Genomic DNA, 22,924 nt, shown 5'->3' on the forward strand with positions numbered 1-22,924 from the left:
CCTGCCACCTCGGGCGACACCTGCGCCTCTTCTTCCCCGGCAGCCTCTGCCGGGGTCGCCGCCTCCGCCCTTTCGGCCTCCCCCGCCCCAGGGCCTCCGGGGCTGGCCTCCGAGCCTCCGCGCCAACCGGCCCCTGCCTCTCCCGTGCAGGGGCGCAAGGGCGCTTCTGTCCCCATGGCCCCCTTCTGCCCCGGGGCCGGCTCCTCGCCCCCCAAAGCCGCCTCCTCGGAACCCTCCTCCGTCGCGGACGCCGCGTCCTCCAGGGGCCCCGTGTCCTCCAGGTCTGTGGACGTGTCCTCTTCGCTCTCCACGTCACTCTCAGCCTCCCCTCCTTCAGCCGCCCCCGTCTCCAGCCTCGCCGCCTCCCCCGGGGTCTCCCGAAGCCCCCCGGAGACCAGGGCCGCGGCCTTTTCCGAGCCCTGCGCCCCTTCGTGAGCGGCCTTCTCTGCCCCGGCCACGGTCAGCACCAAGGCCAGCTCCCTCGGCGCCTCGTCTTGGTTCCGAGCCGCGGAGTCGCCGGCGGCCGCCGGCCCTGCGGGGTCTGACGCCTCCCCAGCCAGCCTTCCAGCCCCTTCTGCCTCCGCCCCGCTCAGCCTCCCCTCTGCGATCTGCTCTGCCGCCTCTGGCTGCTCGGCTGCTTCACCTTCCCTGGGTGCTTCTTCCTTTGCCAGCTTGCACACGCCTTGGGCCAGTGGCTTGGTCGCGGAGCTGGGGTCGAGGGCGGCCCGTTCCCCCACCGCTAAATTCTTGTGTGGTGCTATAAAAAGAAGGCGAGAAAACAAGGCTGCTGTAACCCAGGTGGGCAAGGGAGAGGATATTATACACTTCAAGAATATATACTTGTAATATAGATATTTATATATAATATCAAGGAGCCATTGCACCACATATAAAAAGGGTTTTTCCACTGGCTCCATGATGCCGTCAACTATAGCAGACACCGTGATTTCACAATGGCCTTTTACTATAAAAAGAAATGCTTTCAGCCGTTGCTTTGCTAAGCTCTGGTCTGGTCATGTGACTCTTTGAGCTATGGCTACCATGTTCTCCTAAGCTCTGGCCCCCTCTCTTACCTTCCTCTCTCTCCCTTTCGCTCTCTGTTTGTAAATAGACTATATTTTTCAATCTAAAAAATAAATGCTTTCAAATCAAATGGAAACATTGATATTAAAGGAAAGGTGAACATCAGCAATGTTGAAAATAAGCAACAAAAACCATGTCCTCATGTCTTTTCTTAGAATCAGTTAAATCTCTCTCTCTCTCTCTCTCTCTCTCTCTCTCTCTCTCTTTCTCATTCCCCTTCTCTCTCACACACACATACATCTGCCACTTTCACCTAAAATGTTAAGACTTTCAGGAAAATTATGCAATAAGAAAAACAGTGAGTATTTCATCTTCTTTTTTTTTTAATAAATTTTATTTATTTATTTATTTATTTATTTATTTATTGAGTTGGAGTCTCACTCTGTCGCCCAGACTGGAGTGCAGTGGCCGCTCCCGGCCACCGCAGCCTCGACCTGCTGGGCTCCGGCGATCCTTCCGCCTCAGCCTCCCAAAGGTGGGGGATTACAGGCTGAGCCACCGAGCCTGGCTTCATCTTCTTAGAAAGTATTATTCCCTATAGCACCATAATATGTCTGCTGCCTGTTTCTGGTACTCATGTGGGAATTCAGCAAGACAGTCATAATACTATGTAAGCTGATTGTTATCATGGCCATCTTGTAAGCTATTCTATCTAGATCTGGTCATCAAAAAATTTGGTAACGAAAGGTAAGACTTTTTATAAAGACGCCCATTTGTATTACAGGTCAGGATACTTCCCACCTGCATTCAGAAACTGATTTGCCTTTGGCAAAATAGGATCACAGAGCAAGACAGACTTTGTAAAATGGGACAAATTTCAACATAAATCATCTTTTTGAAGTATTTTATAAGTTTTGATCCATGATTCCCAGGGAAATCTGGGTATACTAGCTATCACAAGTCAATAAATATAGGTTTGATATGTTTTGTAAAGACTTCAAATGGATTTCTTATTATTTAACAAAGACATGTTTTTTGAATGATCCATGAAAATAAGCAAAGAAAGGCATGTCATGTCAAGTCCCCAAAGTGTTTAAATTTCCCGGCTGCAGAATAATACTTCGGGAGATAAGGGCTTGGAAAATTATCATCTTAATAATTCTTAGCCATCGAACATTTTCCATTTATAAAAGACACTGGACTAGATGCTATCAAATAAGTTATTATACCAGGGTGTCAACCTCTAAATCTTGTAAACTTATGAAGTAGGCAAATGTGCCTCTCACCTTTTTAACTTGCTGTTGGTTAGTCATCTTACCCTGAACACCATTACCAACAATCTACCAGAAGTCTACAGCCCTAATCTTACTTTCCCCCTATTCTTGTATCTCACCCAAGACTGTCTTACCATATCCTTTTCTTTCTTTTTATTTTTTTTGAGTTAGAGTCTCACTCAGTCGCCCAGACTGGAGTGCAGTGGCCACTCCCGGCCACCGCAGCCTCGACCTGCTGGGCTCCGGCGATCCTTCCTCCTCAGCCTTTCGAGTAGCCGGAATTACAGGCATGCGCTACCACGCCCAGCTGATTTTTTGATTTATTGTAGAGATGAGGTCTTGCTGCCCAGGCGGGTCTCGAACGTGCGGGCTCAGGCAATCCACTCACCTCAGCCTCCCAAAGGCGCGGGATTACAGGCTGAGCCACCAAGCCCGGCTATCCTTTCCTTTCTTAACACCAAACTTGGTTACCCTTAGTTGTGTTCCCTTGGTCTTTTGCCAGCTACCATGATAAAACATTTTTAGGTAAGGCAGTAATAGTTGATATATTTCCCTTAAAAATGTATTCAGAAGGTATTTTATGATGCTTTCAACGGGGTGAAATAGAAACTTCAGGTTGTCAATATGGCTGAGGCTGACTTCTATATGTCATCTGTGTATCATAGCACTTACTTCCTAGGTGTACCTAAAATCTCCCAAAGAAGAATGTAGAATCAAATGTTTGCTCAGAGAACTCGCAGCTGATTCACCTGAGAGAATATGGTCCATTTAATTTCATTACAAATATCACTGGGTTTAAAACAAAATTAAATTGAAACAATGAGAAACAACGTGAGTAGAGTCTCTTTCGTGGAATATCTGTTGCCAATCAAATTCCTGCATGAAGTTATATGAAAAAGTCAGATATGAAAATAATTTAAATAAATTCCCTAACTATATCGATTAGCTAAAGAATACTCAGAAAAACAGGGGAATAAAATTGCCTAGCCACAATGTCATAATACACCATGCCTAAATTCTAGGATAGAAAATTCTAATGGCATCCAGCTGAGCTATTATATGAACACACACACACACACACACACACACACACACACACAATGGGGAGTCAGACATGACATTCCTAAAGAAAGGGAGAAAGAGTGATTGAAACCTTCCTAAGAAATATCAGTATGAAAACATGACATACTGCTTGATGGCAACCTCATGGGCTTTTGAAAAAAACGTTAAAAATAAAAGAACAAACAATACTCACAAGCAGCAACAATTTGCTTTAATAGAATCAGTGTGCACCTAAAGGTAAGACCCACCTCGGTGAAAACGCCAGCTCTGGCACTTATTAGGTGTATGGACTTGAGAAATAACACCTCTCCGAGCCTTCGTTTTCTTATCCATCAAATGAGAATCACAGTGCTGGACCCACAGAATCCTTGTGATGGTGAATAGGGTGGTTTATGTAAAATGTTTAGCACAGTGCCTGGCATAAAGGAAGCCCTAACTCATCTTCCTTCTGTATGCTCCTTCTGCTACTTACAACTAGTGAATGTTCTTGTTTGAATTAGATATGATCAACAATAACTTCTACTGTGCCTGTGCTGTAGAATGAATGTCTGGGGATGTGCACTAAAATTCCTTTGGTTGAATCCCCACTGTAAAATATTGGGGTTCTGCAAGCTCAGGGTCCCTCTTCTGTAACTCAGCCCACTGCATATTCTAGTGTTACCTGCATCTTTTCATGTTGCCAAGAGAGAACTGGAGTTCAGAGGACCAGCATAAACACAGATCCTCTGGCTACTGCTATTTGCTGTGAAGACCTTTTCCTCTGACCCAGGAGTCCTGTGTCTTCTGCCAGCATCCATAAAACTGTGGCTGGCTAGACTGTTTGCTTGAAAGTAGTGTCAAATCTAAAATGCCTCACAGGATTTGATGACTATCAATACCAAGTGAAGGTGGGGTATTATGACCACATGATGAATAAAATTAAATACTCATACCCCCCCCCACACACACACATATCAGGACATTTTCAAGAAAGTCATTCACTAAATAGGGGGCAGCCTGATTTTAAGGACATAGGAATTTGACCAAATATGTATGAGCTAGGGTCTGTTGGATCACTGTCAGTGGCCTCTTGCAGAAGGATTATTTACCATCAAGAGCCAGGTCACATGCTGATGGCAATGAATTCTTTCCTAATTGGGAAAAAAAAAAAAAAAGGATGCTCAAAGGAATCATTGTGAAATAGGCATTGGCTCTTGATGTCCCCAAATGGGTCAGTTAAGGCAAATTCGCCGACCTGGTCAAGTAACTGGGAGGCAGGTTATGAAATAATATTGATTTGAAAATCACTACCCGTATTTTATAATCTAAAGCCTCATCTTTTTTCTTTTTTTTTTGAGTTGGAGTCTCACTCTGTCGCCCAGACTGGATTGCAGTGGCCGCTCCCTGCCACTGCAGCCTCAACCTGCTGGGCTCTGGCGATCCTTCCACCTCAGCCTTCCAAGTAGCCGGAATACTGGCACGTGCTCCCACGCCCGGCTGATTTTTGATTTACTGTAGAGATGAGGTCTTGCCAAGTGGCCCAGGCGAGTCTCGAACCCGCGGGCTCAGGCAATTCACTCACCTCAGCCTCCCAAAGCGCGGGATTACAGGCTGAGCCTGTACCGGCTAGTCTCATCTTTTTTAACATAGGTACCAATCTATCTGAAAAAGGATAATAACATTCATACCTGATGTTAATTTTAAAGCTCCCCTTAGGGCCTGTCAACCACTTCCCGCCATGATATTCATGAGTTGAAAAGAAAAAGAAGATGACAGAAGGAAGAAACAAAGCTAGGAAGACCAAAGACAGACACAGGCTGTCTTCTGTAGAGGATCACTGAAGGTCTCTCCCAGGTAATAACGTGCCCTTACCTCCACCTGTGTCAATCTGCAGCTCCCTCAAGGGCTTCCCCTGCTCATCTGTGCTGCAGACACCAGACTCCGTGTCAGAGTGGCAATGGCAGCCCGATGCCAAGGTGTCAGTTATTATCTGTCCAACTGATTGGAGATCATACAAAACATCAAAGGTATAAAAACAGGTCACGGGAACATTGCTGAGTTATTTTACATCATTTAAACAAATGGGGTCAGTTTAAAAGCATTCACATTAAAAAGCGACCTTGCTTTTAAAAATCACTTAAGAATACACAATTCCTAAGCCATGATTTCAGAAAGAAAACACAAGACAGAAGAAGATCAGGCAGTAAAGAAATCCATGCAAAGAAAGACTTGCATTTAAAAACGATAACAACCAGAAGCAGTGACAGATTTGCCAAATGCACATGCAATGGAATGATTGAAAAAGCAGTTTAGTTGCCTAGAAATGTGTGTTATGGCTTTTATGACACCAATCATCACTGCTCTTTTAAATTGCTAAAACTCCTAGAGCTGGCTGTGCTATGAGCATTGCATGCATTAGTAGATTTTAGTGATTTGACCCCAATCCTCACTCCATGTAGACAGACGCAAAAAAGCTATTACACGATTCCTATAAATTTGACAGCAAAAAGCTGGTGTAGAAATTCTCGTTATCTGTAGCTGATTACTGGCATGGACTTTAGGACCACAGAGACCCAAGTTCAAGTCGCATATTCCATACTAACTGTATCACTTTGGACAAGCTCTTTGGCCTAAGCTTACGCCTCAGTTTATTCGACTGTCAAAAAGAGGTGTCTATTCAATAGGTCTTGGGAGGATTAAGTGTAGACGTATATTTTGAGCATGCTTATCTTCCGCTTATTGGCAAGAGCTCATGCACTTCGTAGATCATGGCTATGATGCTGAAAACGATGATGATGATAAACGTCATCACCCAAGGCAGTACGAGTCCAGGCAAAAACTGTAAAGTTAGTTAAGCTTGTAAGTTAATTTAGTTTCTGACAATTCCCGGTCTACATCCCTTATCATCAGCCGATGACCCATGTTGCTAAAGCCCTGGCATCTACCATTATGCCACCTCCTGGTCAACAAAAGTACATTCAAATAACACTAGGCCTATATTTGTCTTCTGAAATAAGAACACAGTATTTCCAAAACTTACTTATTTCTTTCCTTCCTTCCTTCCCACCCTCCCTCCTTCCTTCCTTTGTCCTCCCCTAATAATCTTTTTTTTAATCATTCAAATTCAAATAAGATCCCCTAATATTCTGATACAGCTGATCCAAATTCTTTACTTGGAGAAAAACAGAACTAGAATGAAGTCTCTTGCTTAGTTTAAGGTGGATTGCTCAGGGGTAAGTACTTACTGATGATCCCTCTCTGTTTGTAACAAATACTGGTGTACCTTCCTCAAGTGGGATTTGGGGGGGACATGATGACTTAACTACATTAATCTTAAGAGGACAAACACAGAAGCGAAAAGAGGGGCGCCACATCGTGCAAATGCATCTTCTTTTAAATCTTTGAACATCATCTTTCCTCATTGATCCAATGCACCAAATAAAACGATCTTTACAATAACATCGTTTAAAATGACATCAACTCATGACAGTTATGTAATAATTGGATTTGCTATCAAGTCAGTCTTTATTTTATGAACTTTATAGACGTAGTACACATGAGTTAAATATCATCTTACCTGCAATGATAATGTCAATACTATATATCTAGAGAGCCAAATAAGCAATGTTTTATTTTTTGCACATAAATCTGTTTGGCTTTGTTTCATCAGTGTTAACAAGATATTTAGATTTTCTCAGTAGTCTACAGTCTCTAAAGAAATGTGGTCTACAAGAATAATACTACTAATAATAATTAAATAATTAGCAGCTATGAAACCAAAAGACTAGTCTAGGGAGTCAAACTATACCAGCACAACCTGAAGACCACAACTCACTCAGAAACGGTAGAGAGGCTGGTCATCCTTCTGCCTCGGGGCTGTCATCACCATCTGCCCACACCTGTCAGCCTGCCCTGGAGGTTTAGGCTTTGGAAGTAGTTGCCTGTCTGTATATTAGGCATGACCTGTTTCAGGGTCTGCAAGAATGGGGCCTCAGCGTAAGGATCAAGGACTTACGAGGTGTGAGACCAGAAAAGGCTTCCCCCGGCCATGTTTTCTCAGCTGTTCTTCTGAAACTGAAACTTAAAAGCAAGAACAGGGCCAGAGTCTAACCCCAGCTGTGTTCCACCCACAGCGAAAGAGGACTGTGCTGAGACTCCCTTTCAGCTTGTGACATGGCACTGCGTGTCTTGTGTGTGTTCAGGCTTCATTCCCAAGGGCCCTTTCCTCACCTCTCTAGGAGGTGACCACTAAAGGCAAAGGTAGTCATCGGTTCTCACAGCATGCGTAGCAAAGTGGAAGAGTCGCAAACAGAGATTTCTTAGAAAAATCACCTTTTCCCATTCAAATGATGTAAGATACTTGAAGGTACTTTTTAAAAATGCCAACATGTTCTTACGTTACAATGTTGGCTTTTTTGTTAAGAAAACAAACTGTTTTTCAAGAATATGCATTGTACTTTCTGTAAATATGAAAATAGTATGTGTGTGTGTGTGTGTGTGTGTGTGTGTGTGTGTGTGTGTGTGTGTGTGTGTGTGTGTGTGTGTATGATCGAAAGCTTGAAAAAAATTAAAAAGTACAAAGAGGAAATAATAATTGCCCAAAGCTTCGCCACTCAAGTGCAACTACTAATTAACATTTGGGTGAATCTCCAAAGTATCTTTTTACTCTACTTTTACTACAGATAGCATTTTATATCCCACTTTATCCACTAAACAATGTTTTGTGACTACTTCTCCATATCATTAAATAAAAATGATTCTTCAATAACATAAAATGTTATAAATACCACTTACAGCAATTTTTAACATATTAATGACTATTTCTTTAGGATAAATCCCTGGCACAGGAATTGCTGTGTCAAAAAGCATGAACTTTTTAGAAGTTTTTTTATCTGTTTCCAGGTGTCCTTCAAAAAATGAGGTCTCAATTAAAAATTTCATTAGTAATAATGGAAAGACCTGTTTCTCTGCACTAATAACACAATTTCCACCAATTCTTTTTGCATTTGGTAATTTAGTAATTGAAAAGCGGTGGCGAGAATAGAGCTATCAATCTTAGGGGTTCCTTCTGTGAACATCCTGCTGTACAATATACATTCTTCTTATGTTATGGTGTTTGCCTTTTACTTACTGATTTGTAAGAACTCTTTATATATTGAAAACATCAATCCTTTGTCATATACATGCTACAAATTTTTCTCCAGAGTTTTGGTATTCTATACTGTTATTGTTGTTGCTTGTATCGTATTAATAAATCATTTCATATGATACTAAGTTTTTTTTTAATCCCAAAATCTCTTTAGTATTTAGAGACATTCTATATTAAATTTCAAATTTATTCTGAAAAGAATGATCAGCATCTTTATATTTAGTTTGCTATTCAAATAATTGGAGTTATTTCCCATTTGTCATATTTTCATCTGTTTTGTGTGAAATATCGTATTTTTCTTATTCATTCCATATGCTTTTCTCACTTATATAGCCCTTGAAGTATGACTGTATGCATTTCTCTATTGTTGTGTATTATTGTTGTTGTTGCTGTTATAGTTTGAGTTGGGTTGTTGTTTGAGGCTATAGTTTAAATTCGGTCACTTTACAAACACCACTTCTTGGTTCCAAAAATTGCACAGTTAATTATCTAGGGAGCTGAATTTTTTTCTTAGACTTGAGAATTATTTAAAGTACTTCTTTTAAATCTCCACTTTTTTGGTGAGAGTTAATTCTATTTTGTGAGTGATGTCTAGTTTTATTGCACTGTTATCATGGGATGAAGATTCAACAACTTCTGTTCTATGGTGCTAGAAATAAAGACACAAAGATAAGTATCTGCTAAATCAATCTTCTAAATTATATCAATCTATTTTTCTATGTCCTTATTTATTATGAAATGAGTAGATGTTTATGTATACATAAAAATGAGAGTTGTTAGTTTGTATTTTCCTTTGGGAGAGAGTGTTAGCTTCTCAAGTGCTCTGAACTCCCTTGGGATGCAGACATTCCTCACAAAAGCTAAGCTCGAGTAGTTCCCAACTCCGATTCTGAGACCTCAAGGCTGGAGGAAAAAGGGAAAGCCGGTGGGACTTGGAAACCTCTTAGAGAAACTTGATTCTGTGTGTCACTTCCCTATGGTTGCACAAGCTGCAGCCGTGGTCAGACCCTCGCTCTTGATATTGCATCTTCTTTGGTGCAAAGACCCTCTGTGAGTTCAAGGGAGAAAGCCCTCCATCAGTGCTGCTGACTTCGTGTTTGGCACTTTTCCTGTGGGTCGCAACTCTGAAGAATCGTGAGCAATACAGGGGCTGCCACACCAGTGTTCTGCTTCCCCAGGCTCACCTTTGCTTCCAGCGTGTCCTCCTCAATCTGAGGTCTAGGATTGTCTTTTTTTTAATTTCCATGAGGTTACTCCTCTTTCTCATGGGAGATAAAGTCAAGATAACTCCTGATATCTTTCTCTAATATACCCTCACGCAACAAATTCCTTGAATTTTGTGACATCTAGATGGTACCTTCCCTAGATTCAAGAGCAAACTTTTTAAACTTTTAAAAACATTTACATTGCTATTTTTATTTTCTTCCCCATTTTAAATAGAATGGGGGAAGGGGAGACATCAGGTATCTGAGCTCCTATCAACAATTAAACTGGGTCTTCACAGAATTTTTCTGGCAAGCATTCTCCCTAGAATTTGATTTATAGCCTTCATATGACCTGCTGCTATGTTGATACAAAAACTTAGAAACTCACTGCCATAATTTAAAAGTTTTTGTGAAAGCAAGTCAAATCACTACATCTTATCATTCAGGCCATCTTCAGTGGGATGTAAAAGTTGACTCCTTAATGTCTCCTAGTCAAGATGCAAATGGAATTATTAGTCATAAATAGTTGCTAAATTTTAAAAAATCAGATCATTTTTGAAGCATTGTTTGTGTGGTTTAAATGGATAATTTGGAAGTTTTCAGGGATTCTTTATCAAAATCTTTAAGAAAAAATATAGTACTTAGAATGATGACGGCGAGGGTTATAATTGTGCAGGCTGGACATGGTTGCAGTGTGGCATTTCCTTTTCTCTGATTTTGTTGTTGTTGTTGTTGTTGTTTTGGTAATTCCTCCTTGTTCATTTGTTCCTTCCTTTCTCTTGCCTTTTTTTCCCTCCCACAATTTTACACATCCTCCAGGCCACTTTTCACCTTTAGAATAATGCAGAAAGGGGCAAAACAAAGCCAAAGTATCTCTGTCCTGTAATTGCCTGTTCTCTATGGTAAGGCTTCAGATGTCATCATTGGTCAGCTCGGATGAAAAAAAAATAAGCAGAGAAGTAAGAAGTAAAGTCCAAAAAATCAAGCAAGACCTGAAGCTTACTGTATATCGCTGAGGCTTTAAGGTTTCTTGTTTGTTTAAGAGTACAGTAACCTTTCCTTATTTGCAAGGGAAACATTATCAGACCATCAGTGGATGCCTGAAATCATACGTAGTTTCAAATGCTAAGACGTGTTTTTTTCTCATGCAAACATACACGCATACCTAAAGTTTAATTTATAAACTAGGCCCAATAAGAGAACAAACAATAATAAAGTGGAATAATTACAAGAACATACTGCAACAAAAGTTATATGACTATGCACCCGCTTTCTCCCCCCCTTCCCCCCCCCTCTCTCTCTATCTCTCTCTCCCCCTCTTTCTCCGTTTCTTTTCCTCTTTCTCTCTCCCTGTTTCTCTTCCTCTCTCTCCCGTCTCTCTCTCCCTCTTTCTCCCCTCCCTCTCCCTGTCTCAACATCTTATTGTACTGTACTCACCTATTTTCAGACCAAAGTTGACCATGAGTAACTGAGGCCATGGAAGGTGAAACATGGATAAGAGGGACACCTGTATCAAGTATTTTCTAGCCACTGGTGTCAGAAAGAGTTGGGCAGTGGAAAGTGAGGGGAAGTAGAGCCACCAATATATGTAACTTTTTTTAAAAATGCTTTACGCCATGAAACAGAAATCCCAGTCTATTCTATTTCATGCTTGAATCCTCATTGTCAATTCTCTCTTCCAGGTTCCCGTCAAAAATCAAGCGTTCTGATTTGGCATATGTTACATCTTTTACATTCTCTATCCCATCTTCTCAGTGACACCCAACCCATGCCCTCTCCTATCCGTGTTTTGGAACAAAACATACTAAGAATCCTGAGCCATTCAAAAGCAGATGAAAGTTTTGCCAAGAATTTCCACCCGAATTGGAAGAATGTAAGAAGGCCATAAAATCAGAGTAAAAAGAAACCCAAGTTTATTCCAAGTTCACAGTCACCTTGAAAGTATTCCTGTGCTCTAATCATTCTTTATCTAGGCAGGCAGTTGTCTTCCCAACAACTCACCATGACAAAATTCATGACTAACATCATCTACCTACACAGTAAAGATGTTCTCGTGTTACCTTTGACATTGACACATGGCCCACAAAAAATAAAACAGGATTGATTACAAACTCAACACCGCAGCTGTTCAAAGATGGGCGAAGAAAGATGAAATCTATTCTCTATCTTTCCAAAATTTTCAGATCAGGCCATGTGTCTGTCATATCGTCCTGTCTCTGAATAAATCCCTCCCGACGACTGACAGGTTTCCTCTCCTGACCTCACCTCTGCCCACTCTCTCACTGCCCCCTCGGCTCCTGACACACTGGTCTCCTGGCCTCATCCTTCACCCAGCAGCGAGGCCCCCCGCCCGGGGCCATTGCACCTGCTGGACCCTTCTCTCCAGGTGCTCTTTCTGAAGGTGACAGAGTGGTGATCCCTGCACTTCATTCAGGCTTCTGCTCAAATATCCCGCCACTAGAGAGGCCATTCCTAAAATACCACCCCTTCCTCAAGCCATCTCTCTGCTTTATTTCCCTTCTAACACGTATGCTCTTATTCTTCCATCAGGACCATTCTACCTTGCCTGCATGATGACAAAATGGCATTGCACTTTAGTTATAACATTATTTAAGTTTAAATTACCTGGCCAAGCGCTATGACTTTTCCTGATTCACATCTAAAAAATATGAAGTGCCTACTTCCATATGCATTTTATATTAAAATGCACTCCTCTATTTTATTTACATTCATAGTGGATAAATTATATCAACTTTACTGATTAATGCACCTGAATTGTTTCACCATTCGAAGATATTGCCAAGATTATGTCACAATGCATCACCACAGTTTGCATTGAAAATAACAACAAAAAAATATTAAAATAAAACTCTGCCCTCTACTACTGAATTAATTCCCAAGGACACTATCTCATTGTAGCTAGCAATTATAATTTTTTACTTTATCTACTTCACTGTGTACAACACATCTTTTATACAATTAATCGGATTTGTTTGTGGACTGGACAAAGCCCAATTAAATGAGACATATTATAAAACAGTGGAAAGGAAAATATTATTTCATGCCATCAACCTAAAAGGTGTGAAAGCAATGATTGTACTTTTCTATCCACTGATATGATCTTAAATAAAAACAATTCAGATTAAATTGTATCAGCTTAGACACTGCAAAACTTCATTAACTGTATATAAATTTTAGCCCATAGATTTATTCTTAACACAATTACAGTTTTTATTCTAGGTCTAACTAAAGAATAATTAATTCAGTACCATACAAATATGAGAGATAGTCTTTTACTTATTATTTCAGCCCTCATTTTATATCTACCAAAAGTTCTAGTCAGGGATCCAAGCAAAATATGCACATTTCACCAGCTTTATGGTCTAATTTGTGAAAAGAGTGTTTTGCAGAAAAGCCACCTAAACAGACCCTCTTCCCAAGCTATAACCTCAGCTCCATTACTTTCTGTCTGAGCCAGCTCACTGAAGACTCCATTAAGGAAGAAAAACTTGTCATAATGTCTTTGCTTGGCATCGATATCAGCATAATAAACTAAACAATCAAGACCTGGATGATTTTATCTGAAATTTTTCTTAGAAAATTGTATTCACATAAAAAAAAACTTTGAGTATATTTATGAATTTTAAAATTCATCATTTAAAATACTAACAAATTTATTGCATTATCCTCAGCACCAACCATTAAAATCTACTCATCCTTAGGTTTTTGATAGCATTAAATATTCTACAACATTCTGAATATTTGACAAGGTCTTTGTTTTGTTTTACCTATGAATGTTATATTTTCCAGTGTTCCTTATGTTCCCTGATGCTGGGCTTTCATAATCCAGAAATCTTGTTCTTTTGTGCAAGATGACCCAGAGAGCAAAACTATGAGTTCTTACACAGTAGGCAACACATTTTAAAGAACATTTGCAAAGTTATCAAATATTTTGGCAATACAAAAATAACATGTAAGGTGAACAAGAATAAAATACAGACGGATGCTGACATGAAAAGACACATAGGATATAATGATAAGTGAAAAAACAAGTCACAGAAAAAATGTATCTTATGTTTCCATCTACTCATAAAATTAACATATGTAAACAAATATATATTAATGTGTCTATGTCTATCTACCTATGCATATACACACAGATATACACATATATGTACACATATGTACACACACATATATTTGTATGTGTATATGTACATATATTACCCGTGCGTTTATCAAACACACAAATATCACTTTTTTGGTCATGTTTTTTATTTCTAAACTTAGGGTTTACAAAGTTATGTTGTCGTATCTTTATAACACATTCTGCTTTTATTTTAATATTATACCATAATCATTTTCATGTTATTATGTGATCTTTATGAACCTGTTTAACGTCTGTGTATCATTCCAGATATTTTTCATATATACATGAGGGGGGACCCAGACAAAACCAAAATTATTTTTTTGGAGGGTGGGCCCCTTGTCGTACAGGCTTCCCCTGCCAGGTAAGTGTTCTAGGAGCCCACCGGCATCAGTGGACCAGCTAGCATTGCTGTGACAGGCTGCATTTGGCTTTGGTGAATTTTTTGGGGGGGTCAACACATTTGCCCATCTCGTGATGGGTGATTTACGAGGGCACCTGCCCACACTGCTCTGAATGCTCAGCAGTTTTTAGCCAACAACGGCATGAGCCCCATGCCCCACCGTCCCTATTCACCCAGCCTCGCCCTGAGCCACTGTTTTTGTCTCCATGGGTGAAAAAGGCCCTCAAAGGGAAGCATTTTGCCCATGTGGAAGAAGTGAAACAAAAAACGATAGAAACGCCAAAAGGCATCAAAACTGACAAGTTCAAAAACTGTTTTGAGTGGTGGCAAAAGCATCTCGAGAGGAGTATTGCATCAAACGGAGAGTACCTTGAAGGGGTCTGAAGTATACGTGTAAGAATAAATACACAAAATACACAATTTTTAAATTAATACATTCCATTGGGGGGGTTCCTCTCATATGTATGCATAATTTGGGGGAATGTGCACACAAAAACTGTTTTCCACAGTTATTTCTGGGGGAAAAGACTAGAGAAATAGAGGTTGGGCAAGAAAGACTAATTTTCACTTGATTCTTGTCCATTCTATAATGTTTAAACTTTTAAACCAATCTTTTGTGAGAAAAAAGTAGTTTGTCAAAAACTTTAAAATGTCTATGTCTTTGAATCCAAAATTACATCTCTTAAAATGTATTCTAAGAAAATTATTATACATCTGAAATGACCTAAGTCATAAGACACTCACTAAAGTACTAATACCAATGGTGAAAATAAAAAAATATGACTGTCCAACAATAGGGAAATGGTTAATGTATAAGAAAATCACAGAATTAAATGATACACAGGCATTAAACCTGTTCATAAAGATTACATAATAACATAAAAAATGATTATGAACAATGTTAAGAATGTATTTTATAAAACTTGGACAACATAAGTTTGGAAACCCCAAATTTAGAAATAAAAACCCTGAACAAATGTTAAAAGTGATTTTCTTATGCGTGATAAACCTACGGGTAATTTTTCAAGATGACTTTTCTCTATTTTAAAAATGTCATTCCATGTGTATGCATTATTTGTTAATAAAAACAATAAAGAGCCTTAGTACATATATTGGTGCTTAACAAAAATAAATAGTACCACATCTTGCCATCTTGTCTTGAACTCACCTTAATATAAAGATAATATCATATTTTAAAATTATAGATGTTATCAAGTCAAGAGCATAGGTTTCCTGATGTATTTGAAAAGGGTAATAAACCAATATATTTTTCATTTCACAAATCCAGAAAAAAAACTCAAATATCTTCCAGGTAACATGATCATAGTTCAACAACCTTGCTATTCTGTCCTTCGAATTCTGTGATTAGGATCACAATAACTTCCATGATGGCCACCCTACTTTACAAAATGATGTTTACTTGCATAGATCCAGGCAACAATCTAGTTTTCTGAAGTGAAAATTTAAAAACAGAAACAATGCCAGTATTGGTGTTGAACTTTAACACCTCTACCTTTCAGATTAGCAGCTTGCCAAATTATGCAAATTTTCTAGATTATACTTTATATGTACCAGAATATAATAATGAAATCCAAGATTAAATACTTGAATTATTTTATTAAAGGGTTTAAAATATATTTTAACAAGAATCTTGATTTATAGATGGCAAAATCATTTTGCAAGTGTTGGGAATCCTTGGAGTATAATTCCAGAGCTGGGACTGACAAACTTTTTTGTAAAGGCCAAGTTAGTAAATTCCTAGGGCTTTGTGGGCCATTAAAAAATATAAAAACCATTCTTAATTCACAGACAATACCAGACAAGCAAAAAAAAAAAAAAAAAAAAATGTGGTGGGCTATATTTGGTTCACAGGTCAAAGTTTATCAAGCTCTGTTTATTCTAGAGTTATTTTTGATAACTCGTTCAATGTTCCCAAGCCTCGCTATACCCCACTATCTGCAAAGCTTTTGGTCATCTGCATTCCACCTTCAAAATTTTATCTAACCTTTAAAGTCTCTCAAATACGCTCTTGATAAAAATGTTCAAGGTGTCCTCAAACAAGTGGGACCTCTCTTCCTCTGAAGCATTTTGTACTTTTTCTGATTTTACATATAAACTACCAACTTGTGTCCAGTGGTATGGCAAGCCTTCCTCATCACATTTTATGGGAGGAACACTCTCTTACACATTTCTCATTGGCTATGGTCCCTTGCGCATTGCAGAAGATTAATAGTAATGGCTGAAATGACAGGTAGTCTTTCAACACCCTCAATGCCTAGAAGTAGGCCCCAGTGGCTTCATAATAACTTTTAAGGGCCTAAAAGAAGCATAGATATTGAAAGTGTTCCTAACTTTTTTAAAACGCAGCAGGATTTTAGTAGTGTTAACACGTGGCAGCACATTTTAACTTAGAATCAGGAAGAATGCCCACCGCATTGGCAGGGGAAACACGTGACAGACAGTGAAAAGAACGCAGAACAGGATGATACGTGAGCGCCAGATGCCTGGCAGCGCAATCCGGCTGTCCACAGGGCCCGGCTCAGTCTTTCCACGGTCTCCCGAAGTTGGGAAAAGCATCTGGCCTGCCATGTGTCTAAGGTCCTGGGTCCTGATGGTCCTGACGCTCTTTCTGTGTCAGATGGAACAACCCCACACACCCAGGAGCCCCGGGGAGCAGAAAGCGACTCCATTTCAGAGAAGAACTCAACATGAAGTTTGGAATTTCTTAAGAGATTTCCACATTTTTATGTGAGTCCAAAATCCTTTTACACAGATACAAGGGGAAATTTGCAGAAACACTGGAAGCACCCCGAATTCAAATCGTAAGAATGCTCCTTATTAATAGTATAATCTTTGACAACTTAATCAACCTTTTTAGGTTACATTATTTTCATCTGTAAAAGAGGATGATGATAATCGGGAGATTGGACTTTTGTGAGGATGTGATAAGTTAATAGACGTAAGTGTCCAGAAGCATGCCTAAAACATAGTAAGCACTGATCAGTGTTAGCTGCGTATATATAGATCCACAAATATCCTAGAACAAATAGCATTGCTAGTATTAAATAACCTCTAAAAGCCACACATACCCTGGCCCTTCAGACACGTATTGTGCTTTATTTGTTTTTTTCCAGATGGGCATACCATAGAAAGGAATTTACAGAAAATAGGAAACAGGCTATAAAAGAAGTATTAAGTGATTCTTAAAATGCAATAGAAGGAAAGCAGCAAGCTGAAAATACACGTATGATTATGTGACAAAGAGAGAAACGGGAAAAATATTGCATCCCTGACGCATAACCCCAATATTTTTTCCCGAGCTTTGGCAGAAAGCAGTGACCACAATCAGCTCCCATGCAAAGGACAACGGCAGGTCAGCTCAGTGGCGCTACTTACCACCTCTCTCCACCCCAGGGAGACCTGCCCATTTGCCCTTCACCTCAGCAGGGCTTCCTTCCCAAGGGCTCCTCGGGTCCTTTTCCTCGTCTGCCTCAGAGGCGTGTTTCCTGGCCTTCTCAGACAGACTCTCTGTAATCCCTGGGCTTCTTCTCTCCATTTCTTCTTCAAGAACCTTCTCAAAGCTGTCCTCTCCCGGCAGAGGTTCGGTCTCCCCCTCTGTTTTTGCTATTTCCTGGTCTCCGGTTTTCATGTCTAAGGGCTCCTCAGGTGGAAGGTGCGGTTTCTCTGGCAACTCGTCTTCACTCAGCTCCTCGGAAGATGCACTTCTGGCACTTTCACCCGTGTCGTCTTCAGTGTGGGCCTCCCCAGGCCCCACTGCAGAGCCGTCTTCACTGCCACTTGAACAAGGGTGACTTCTAGATGAGCTGGACGAAGCAGTTTTCAGATCTGCAGAAAAGAAAAGCGATGACATCACTGTGGTCGCCTAGGTCAACGGGCTTAACCATGGGAATTATGTTAGGAATCAATCAAACTCTTTATAATCTAGCTTAGGATATACTGGATCCCCTTTACACATCCAGTCCACAAACTTATTACGGTAAAGAAAAACCTATCTGATCTAACCCATGTAATCCATGAGTATGTAGAAGTTTTCAACAGATCGCACTTAACTGAAAACCAACCCTGGGTCTTTTTCTGTGTGTTTTTTGTTTTATTTTTGCTTTTGAAAGCCATATTATGGGAAAACCTTTGTAAATATCTACTTGGTTGTTTTTTAGAAAAGAATAATACTTTGCTTTTATAGCAAAGAGCACTTATTTATTTTCTGTATGCATAAAACTTAAATTATCTACTGTGACGTCCACCATCTTAGTATACCCTAGTCTCTGGGTATAGTAAGATCTATGTATTTTTACAGTACCTAGACACTTAATAAATCATTTATGTGATGCATGTTTGTGTGTGTGTGTGTGTGTGTGTGTGTGTGTTGTCTCGTTTCAAGTTCCCCAGAAGCAGATGCCAAGATGAAAATCCCTGAGCAAGTGATGGATGAAGGAAGTACTTCTGGAAAAACTCTTGAAGCGGGGAGAAGGCAAGGAGGGGAAGGAATCAGTCAAGGGGGCTATTTCAGGCACCATCTTCCTCTCAGTCTGATCCCATGGGGACTTCTGAAGTGTAAGTTGTATAAAAATAATGTGGTTTGTGTTCGAAAGGAGTGGGGTCTTCGCAGTCCAGATCACAGTCAGACATTAGCTAGGGGCCACCCCAGGGGGCCATAAGCTCCCTGGCACTTTCCAGCTCTTTGTGCCTGAGGGTGAAGCACCCCCAGTTGGCCAGGGCCGTCCTCTGAAGAAAGCAGAGGGCTCAGAAGCTGGGAGGTGGGTGGACAGAGTCGTAAAAGAGAGAGTCTGCAGTGCACTGATGGCGCTACAGATATGCAGTCTAGAACCTTCCGGTCGCCAAAAATCGTCTACGTGCTACCCAAAACCCTTTAACCATTTCCAAGAAAGTAACAGACACACTGAATCTCTACAAGGAAGATACACAGCATCAAAGTCAATGCACGCACTGCATGTGCAGAGAAATGCAGTCTTGCTTTTGCTTTTTTAACCAATAGATCTGTGTTTGTAATTGTTTTTCACAGAACATATTTTCAAATGAAATACCCTGCCTTCAAATGCTGTCTGGCCTGCTTGTTTTCTCTGGACTCCCCTCTTTTTTCTATTTCTTTTATTTCTACGTGGCAGCTTCACCAATGGCGGTGTGACTAGCAGTCTCGGGAAAGAAATACCTGTCTTCCCTGTGATCCTCGGTTCTTCATCCCTCCAGCCCCGCTGACTCTCCGCGACAGGTCTTAGCGTTTTAAATATTGTCTTGGAGAGGTATCCGAGCTTCCATAAGTCTCCAGAAAAGTCACACAGTAGTAAAAAAACAAGCTCAAAAAAGCCCTGAAGCAACAGAACCCCTTAAATACTATTCCATCTGTTCTCATCTCCTGACACCTTGACAAACATCAGCTGACCACTGTTTTTCAAAGAAACCACCTACTTTAGGCATTCATTCTTCTCCGTTTCATAAAATCTGGATATGCTTTCGCTCTGTAGGAAAGCTAACAAATCACGGAGAGTTGTTTTCCATCTTATTTGCATAAATTCAGAAATTTCAGGGTCTATGAGCTCCCCCTCTCTTAAGTGTCTTATGTCTCTCTTTTAAAAAAAAGAAAAACAACTCATACTTGCTAGTGGTTTAATCAATGGCTTTCATTAGCTGCTGAGTTAGCTAGAACACAATGTTATACTTGTCTGAGCTTTCAAAAATATATCTTCCATCTGAATATTGACATGATGCTTCCTACTTTGGGTTCTAGGAGTTGTTCACATAAAAAAAAAAACGAATGCTTCTCTATCTTTCTTTAGTAACTTCCGTTAATGGTGTTATTTCCTTTCAAAGGGCTGAAACAGACTCTGGTTCAATTTTGACTCAGTCCATCAGAGAAGAAAGATCAAGAGAAGGAGTGACCTCCACAGGGTGAGGGCACTTGACCTTCCACATAAACTCATTTCCATTTCCAAATGTCTCTCTAACCTCATGGTGTAATTTAGCTTTGCTCGCTTCTCGCTCTCATTTTCAAACAGACACGGGGGTAAGACTTTGCTACCAAAAAAAGCTCAAAAAGCTCCAGGGTCATGGAATGGGATTTTACCCAGACTAACTTTATGCATTCTCTTAGAAACAAAGCAAATGTCTATGTAAAGGAACTCTGAGAACAGATATATGAAGTTGCTAGGCCATTACTAGAGAAACATGAGCTTTGTAGCATGTTGACAAACAAATCTGCCTCCTGTGGAGTTCCCTGCTGGTCCTGATGCTGAAAGATCCAAGAAAAGGTCTGAGCTCGTTACCTGAGGCATTGACCAAAGCCCGCGTGTGTTGGCCCCATCGCTCCATGGCCTGAGCAGGATCTCTGACTTCTCCCATGAGTCACTCTCCAAATCCTTCTTCCCTTTGCATGTCATTTATAGCTGTTCCTCCTTGTGCATGTCCTTGGTAACTGTTCCTTCTTGTGCATATCATTGACAGTTGCTCCTACTTGTGCATGTCATCGATACCCACCCCTTCTTGTGCAAGTCACTGATAACTGTTCCTTCTTGTGCAAGTTGTTGGTAGATGTTCCTTCTTGTGTGTGTGATAGATAGCCTTTCCTTCTTGGACATGTCATCAATAGCCGCTCCTTCTAGTGTGTGTCATTGATAGGTGTTCCTTCTTGCGCATTTGATAACCACTCTTTCTTGTGCCTGCCATTGATACGTGTTCCTTCTTGTGCATGTCATTGGCAGCTGTTCCTTCTTGTGCATGTCATTGGCAGCTGTTCCTTCTTGTGCATGTCATTGGCAGCTGTTCCTTCTTGTGCATGTCATTGGCAGCTGTTCCATCTTGTGCATGTAATCGACAGCTGTTCCTTCTTGTGTATGTCATCGATAGCTGTTCCTTCTTGTGCAAGTCATCGACAGCTTTTCCTTCTTGGGCAGGTCATCAGTAGCCATTTCTTCTTGTGCATGTCACCGATACCCACTCTGTCTTGTGCATGTCATCAGTAGGTGTTCCTTCTTGTGCAAGTCATCAATAGTAGTTCCTCCTTGTGCATGTCATTGGTAGCCCTTCCTTCTTGTGCATGTCATAGATAGCTGTTCTTTCTTGTGCATGTCCTTGATAACTGTTCCTTCTTGTGCATATCATTGACAGCTGTTCCTACTTGTGCATATCATCGATAGTCATTCCTTCTTGTGCTGTTCCTTGTTGGGCGTTGTTACATTTAAAATCTCATTTCACACAACGTAAGACTAACAGAAAACATATCCTACAAGACAACTCAGCTACTAATCAGCTTTCACTTTGGTGTGCTACTTCACTTCTCTACACCCCTTTTTTCTCACCAGGAAAATGAGGGTAACTCTACTGCTGGTCTCAATCGTTGTCAAAAACACATGAGAAAAATTTTAACCTAATCAAATGAAATGATAAGTTCCTTATAAATTATGGTCTTTTTTCCTCTATGACATCATCCATGTGGTATGTTTTAACAAATTTATTTCTTTGATGTTAAGAGTAGTCACACAGATACCATTTATTGAGGAGATAAAGAAAAACCACCATGATCCTGTACCTATTATATACCAAGCAATGAGATAAGGCACTTTATAAACATCTCATTTAATCATACGGAATAGTTATTACCTTCTTTTTCTAGATCCAGAAAGTGTGGCCTATCGAGATTCAATCATCCCCAATGTCTACTACTGACTATAAATTAGCCAGATTTGTAACACACTTATTTTGTAATGCCGAAGCAAAACCAAGAACCCCTTTATCTGCCTAAAGACCTTTCCAGTAGAAAGTGCCCACAGTTCCAGAGTCACCATTTCTCAGTCAGTTTTCCATTGTTTCCACTCAAGGATGACACACGGGAACTGGTTCTCCCCAAGGATCAGAATTCATGAAACACATAGTTCGTCCCCTCTTTTAAACCTCTGAGGTCCCTTTCCATTTTTGACTATGATGCCATTTGTTTGAGAACATGCATGTCATTCAGTGATTTAACAAATATTTATCAAGTACTGCGTGAGCATTCCCCAAAATGGCGCGTGTGTGTGTGTGTGTGTGTGTGTGTGTGTGTGTGTGTGTGTGTGCTTGTATTCAGTGTTTCTCACTGTTTATACTGCCTGATATTCCTGACCAAGGGTGTCCCCCCACCGCACACACATCCACACTCAAGACCAGTCCAGTGAATTTAGGATGACTCTGCTCTCTCTCCTCCCAGAAGGGGTTCTAAGCCATCCTCCATGCTCCAGCCCACTTGCTTAACTTCCTTTGTCCACTAAATGCCTATTGAGCACCTCCCGTGTGTCAGGCAATGTTCTACCAGACAAAGGAAGCCCAGGGCCCTGCTTCCAAACAGATGATACACACTAGATGCAGAATAACTAGTCATCTGTTTCCTCTTGCATGTGGACAACGATCAACCGTACATGTTCATTTAGGGGTCTGTTCATTCTCCGAGCAGTGATGACAGACTATTATCTCAGCAGTGGTTGCTAGAGTCTTATTGCAGATTGTCTATTTTAAGCCTATGACAAGTCCTGACCGTAGTTTTCAGCATTTTCTCAGCCCCTGGCATGAAGCACGATTTTACTACAAGTTTACAGTCACCATTTCCTCCATTACTGCCCTGATTTTGACTACTTTGTTTTTGGTTTATTAGGTGGAAGCACATGCAGACACCTC

At 40.5% G+C, this 22,924-nt stretch overlaps 1 protein-coding gene across 1 annotated transcript in view; it reads right to left on the reverse strand.

Annotated features, from left to right (window-relative positions):
• Positions 1-20: 20 nt before the first annotated feature.
• ERICH3 (glutamate rich 3) overlaps positions 21-22,924 on the reverse strand; it is a gene marked incomplete at its 3' end in the record, with an annotated part of 93,538 nt that continues 70,634 nt past the window's right edge. The window contains exons 13-17 of the mRNA XM_021708552.1: positions 19,434-19,544; positions 17,639-18,088; positions 4,448-4,489; positions 644-757; positions 21-541 (exon numbers count right to left, since the gene is read on the reverse strand). Of these exons, the coding sequence (XP_021564227.1) occupies positions 21-541; positions 644-757; positions 4,448-4,489; positions 17,639-18,088; positions 19,434-19,544 (1,238 nt within the window). The remainder of the gene's footprint in view (positions 542-643; positions 758-4,447; positions 4,490-17,638; positions 18,089-19,433; positions 19,545-22,924) is intronic.

Source organism: Carlito syrichta, unplaced genomic scaffold (assembly GCF_000164805.1).
Source record: "Carlito syrichta isolate Samal-C Ts95f unplaced genomic scaffold, Tarsius_syrichta-2.0.1 Scaffold142905, whole genome shotgun sequence".
NCBI classification, from domain to species: domain Eukaryota; kingdom Metazoa; phylum Chordata; class Mammalia; order Primates; family Tarsiidae; genus Carlito; species Carlito syrichta.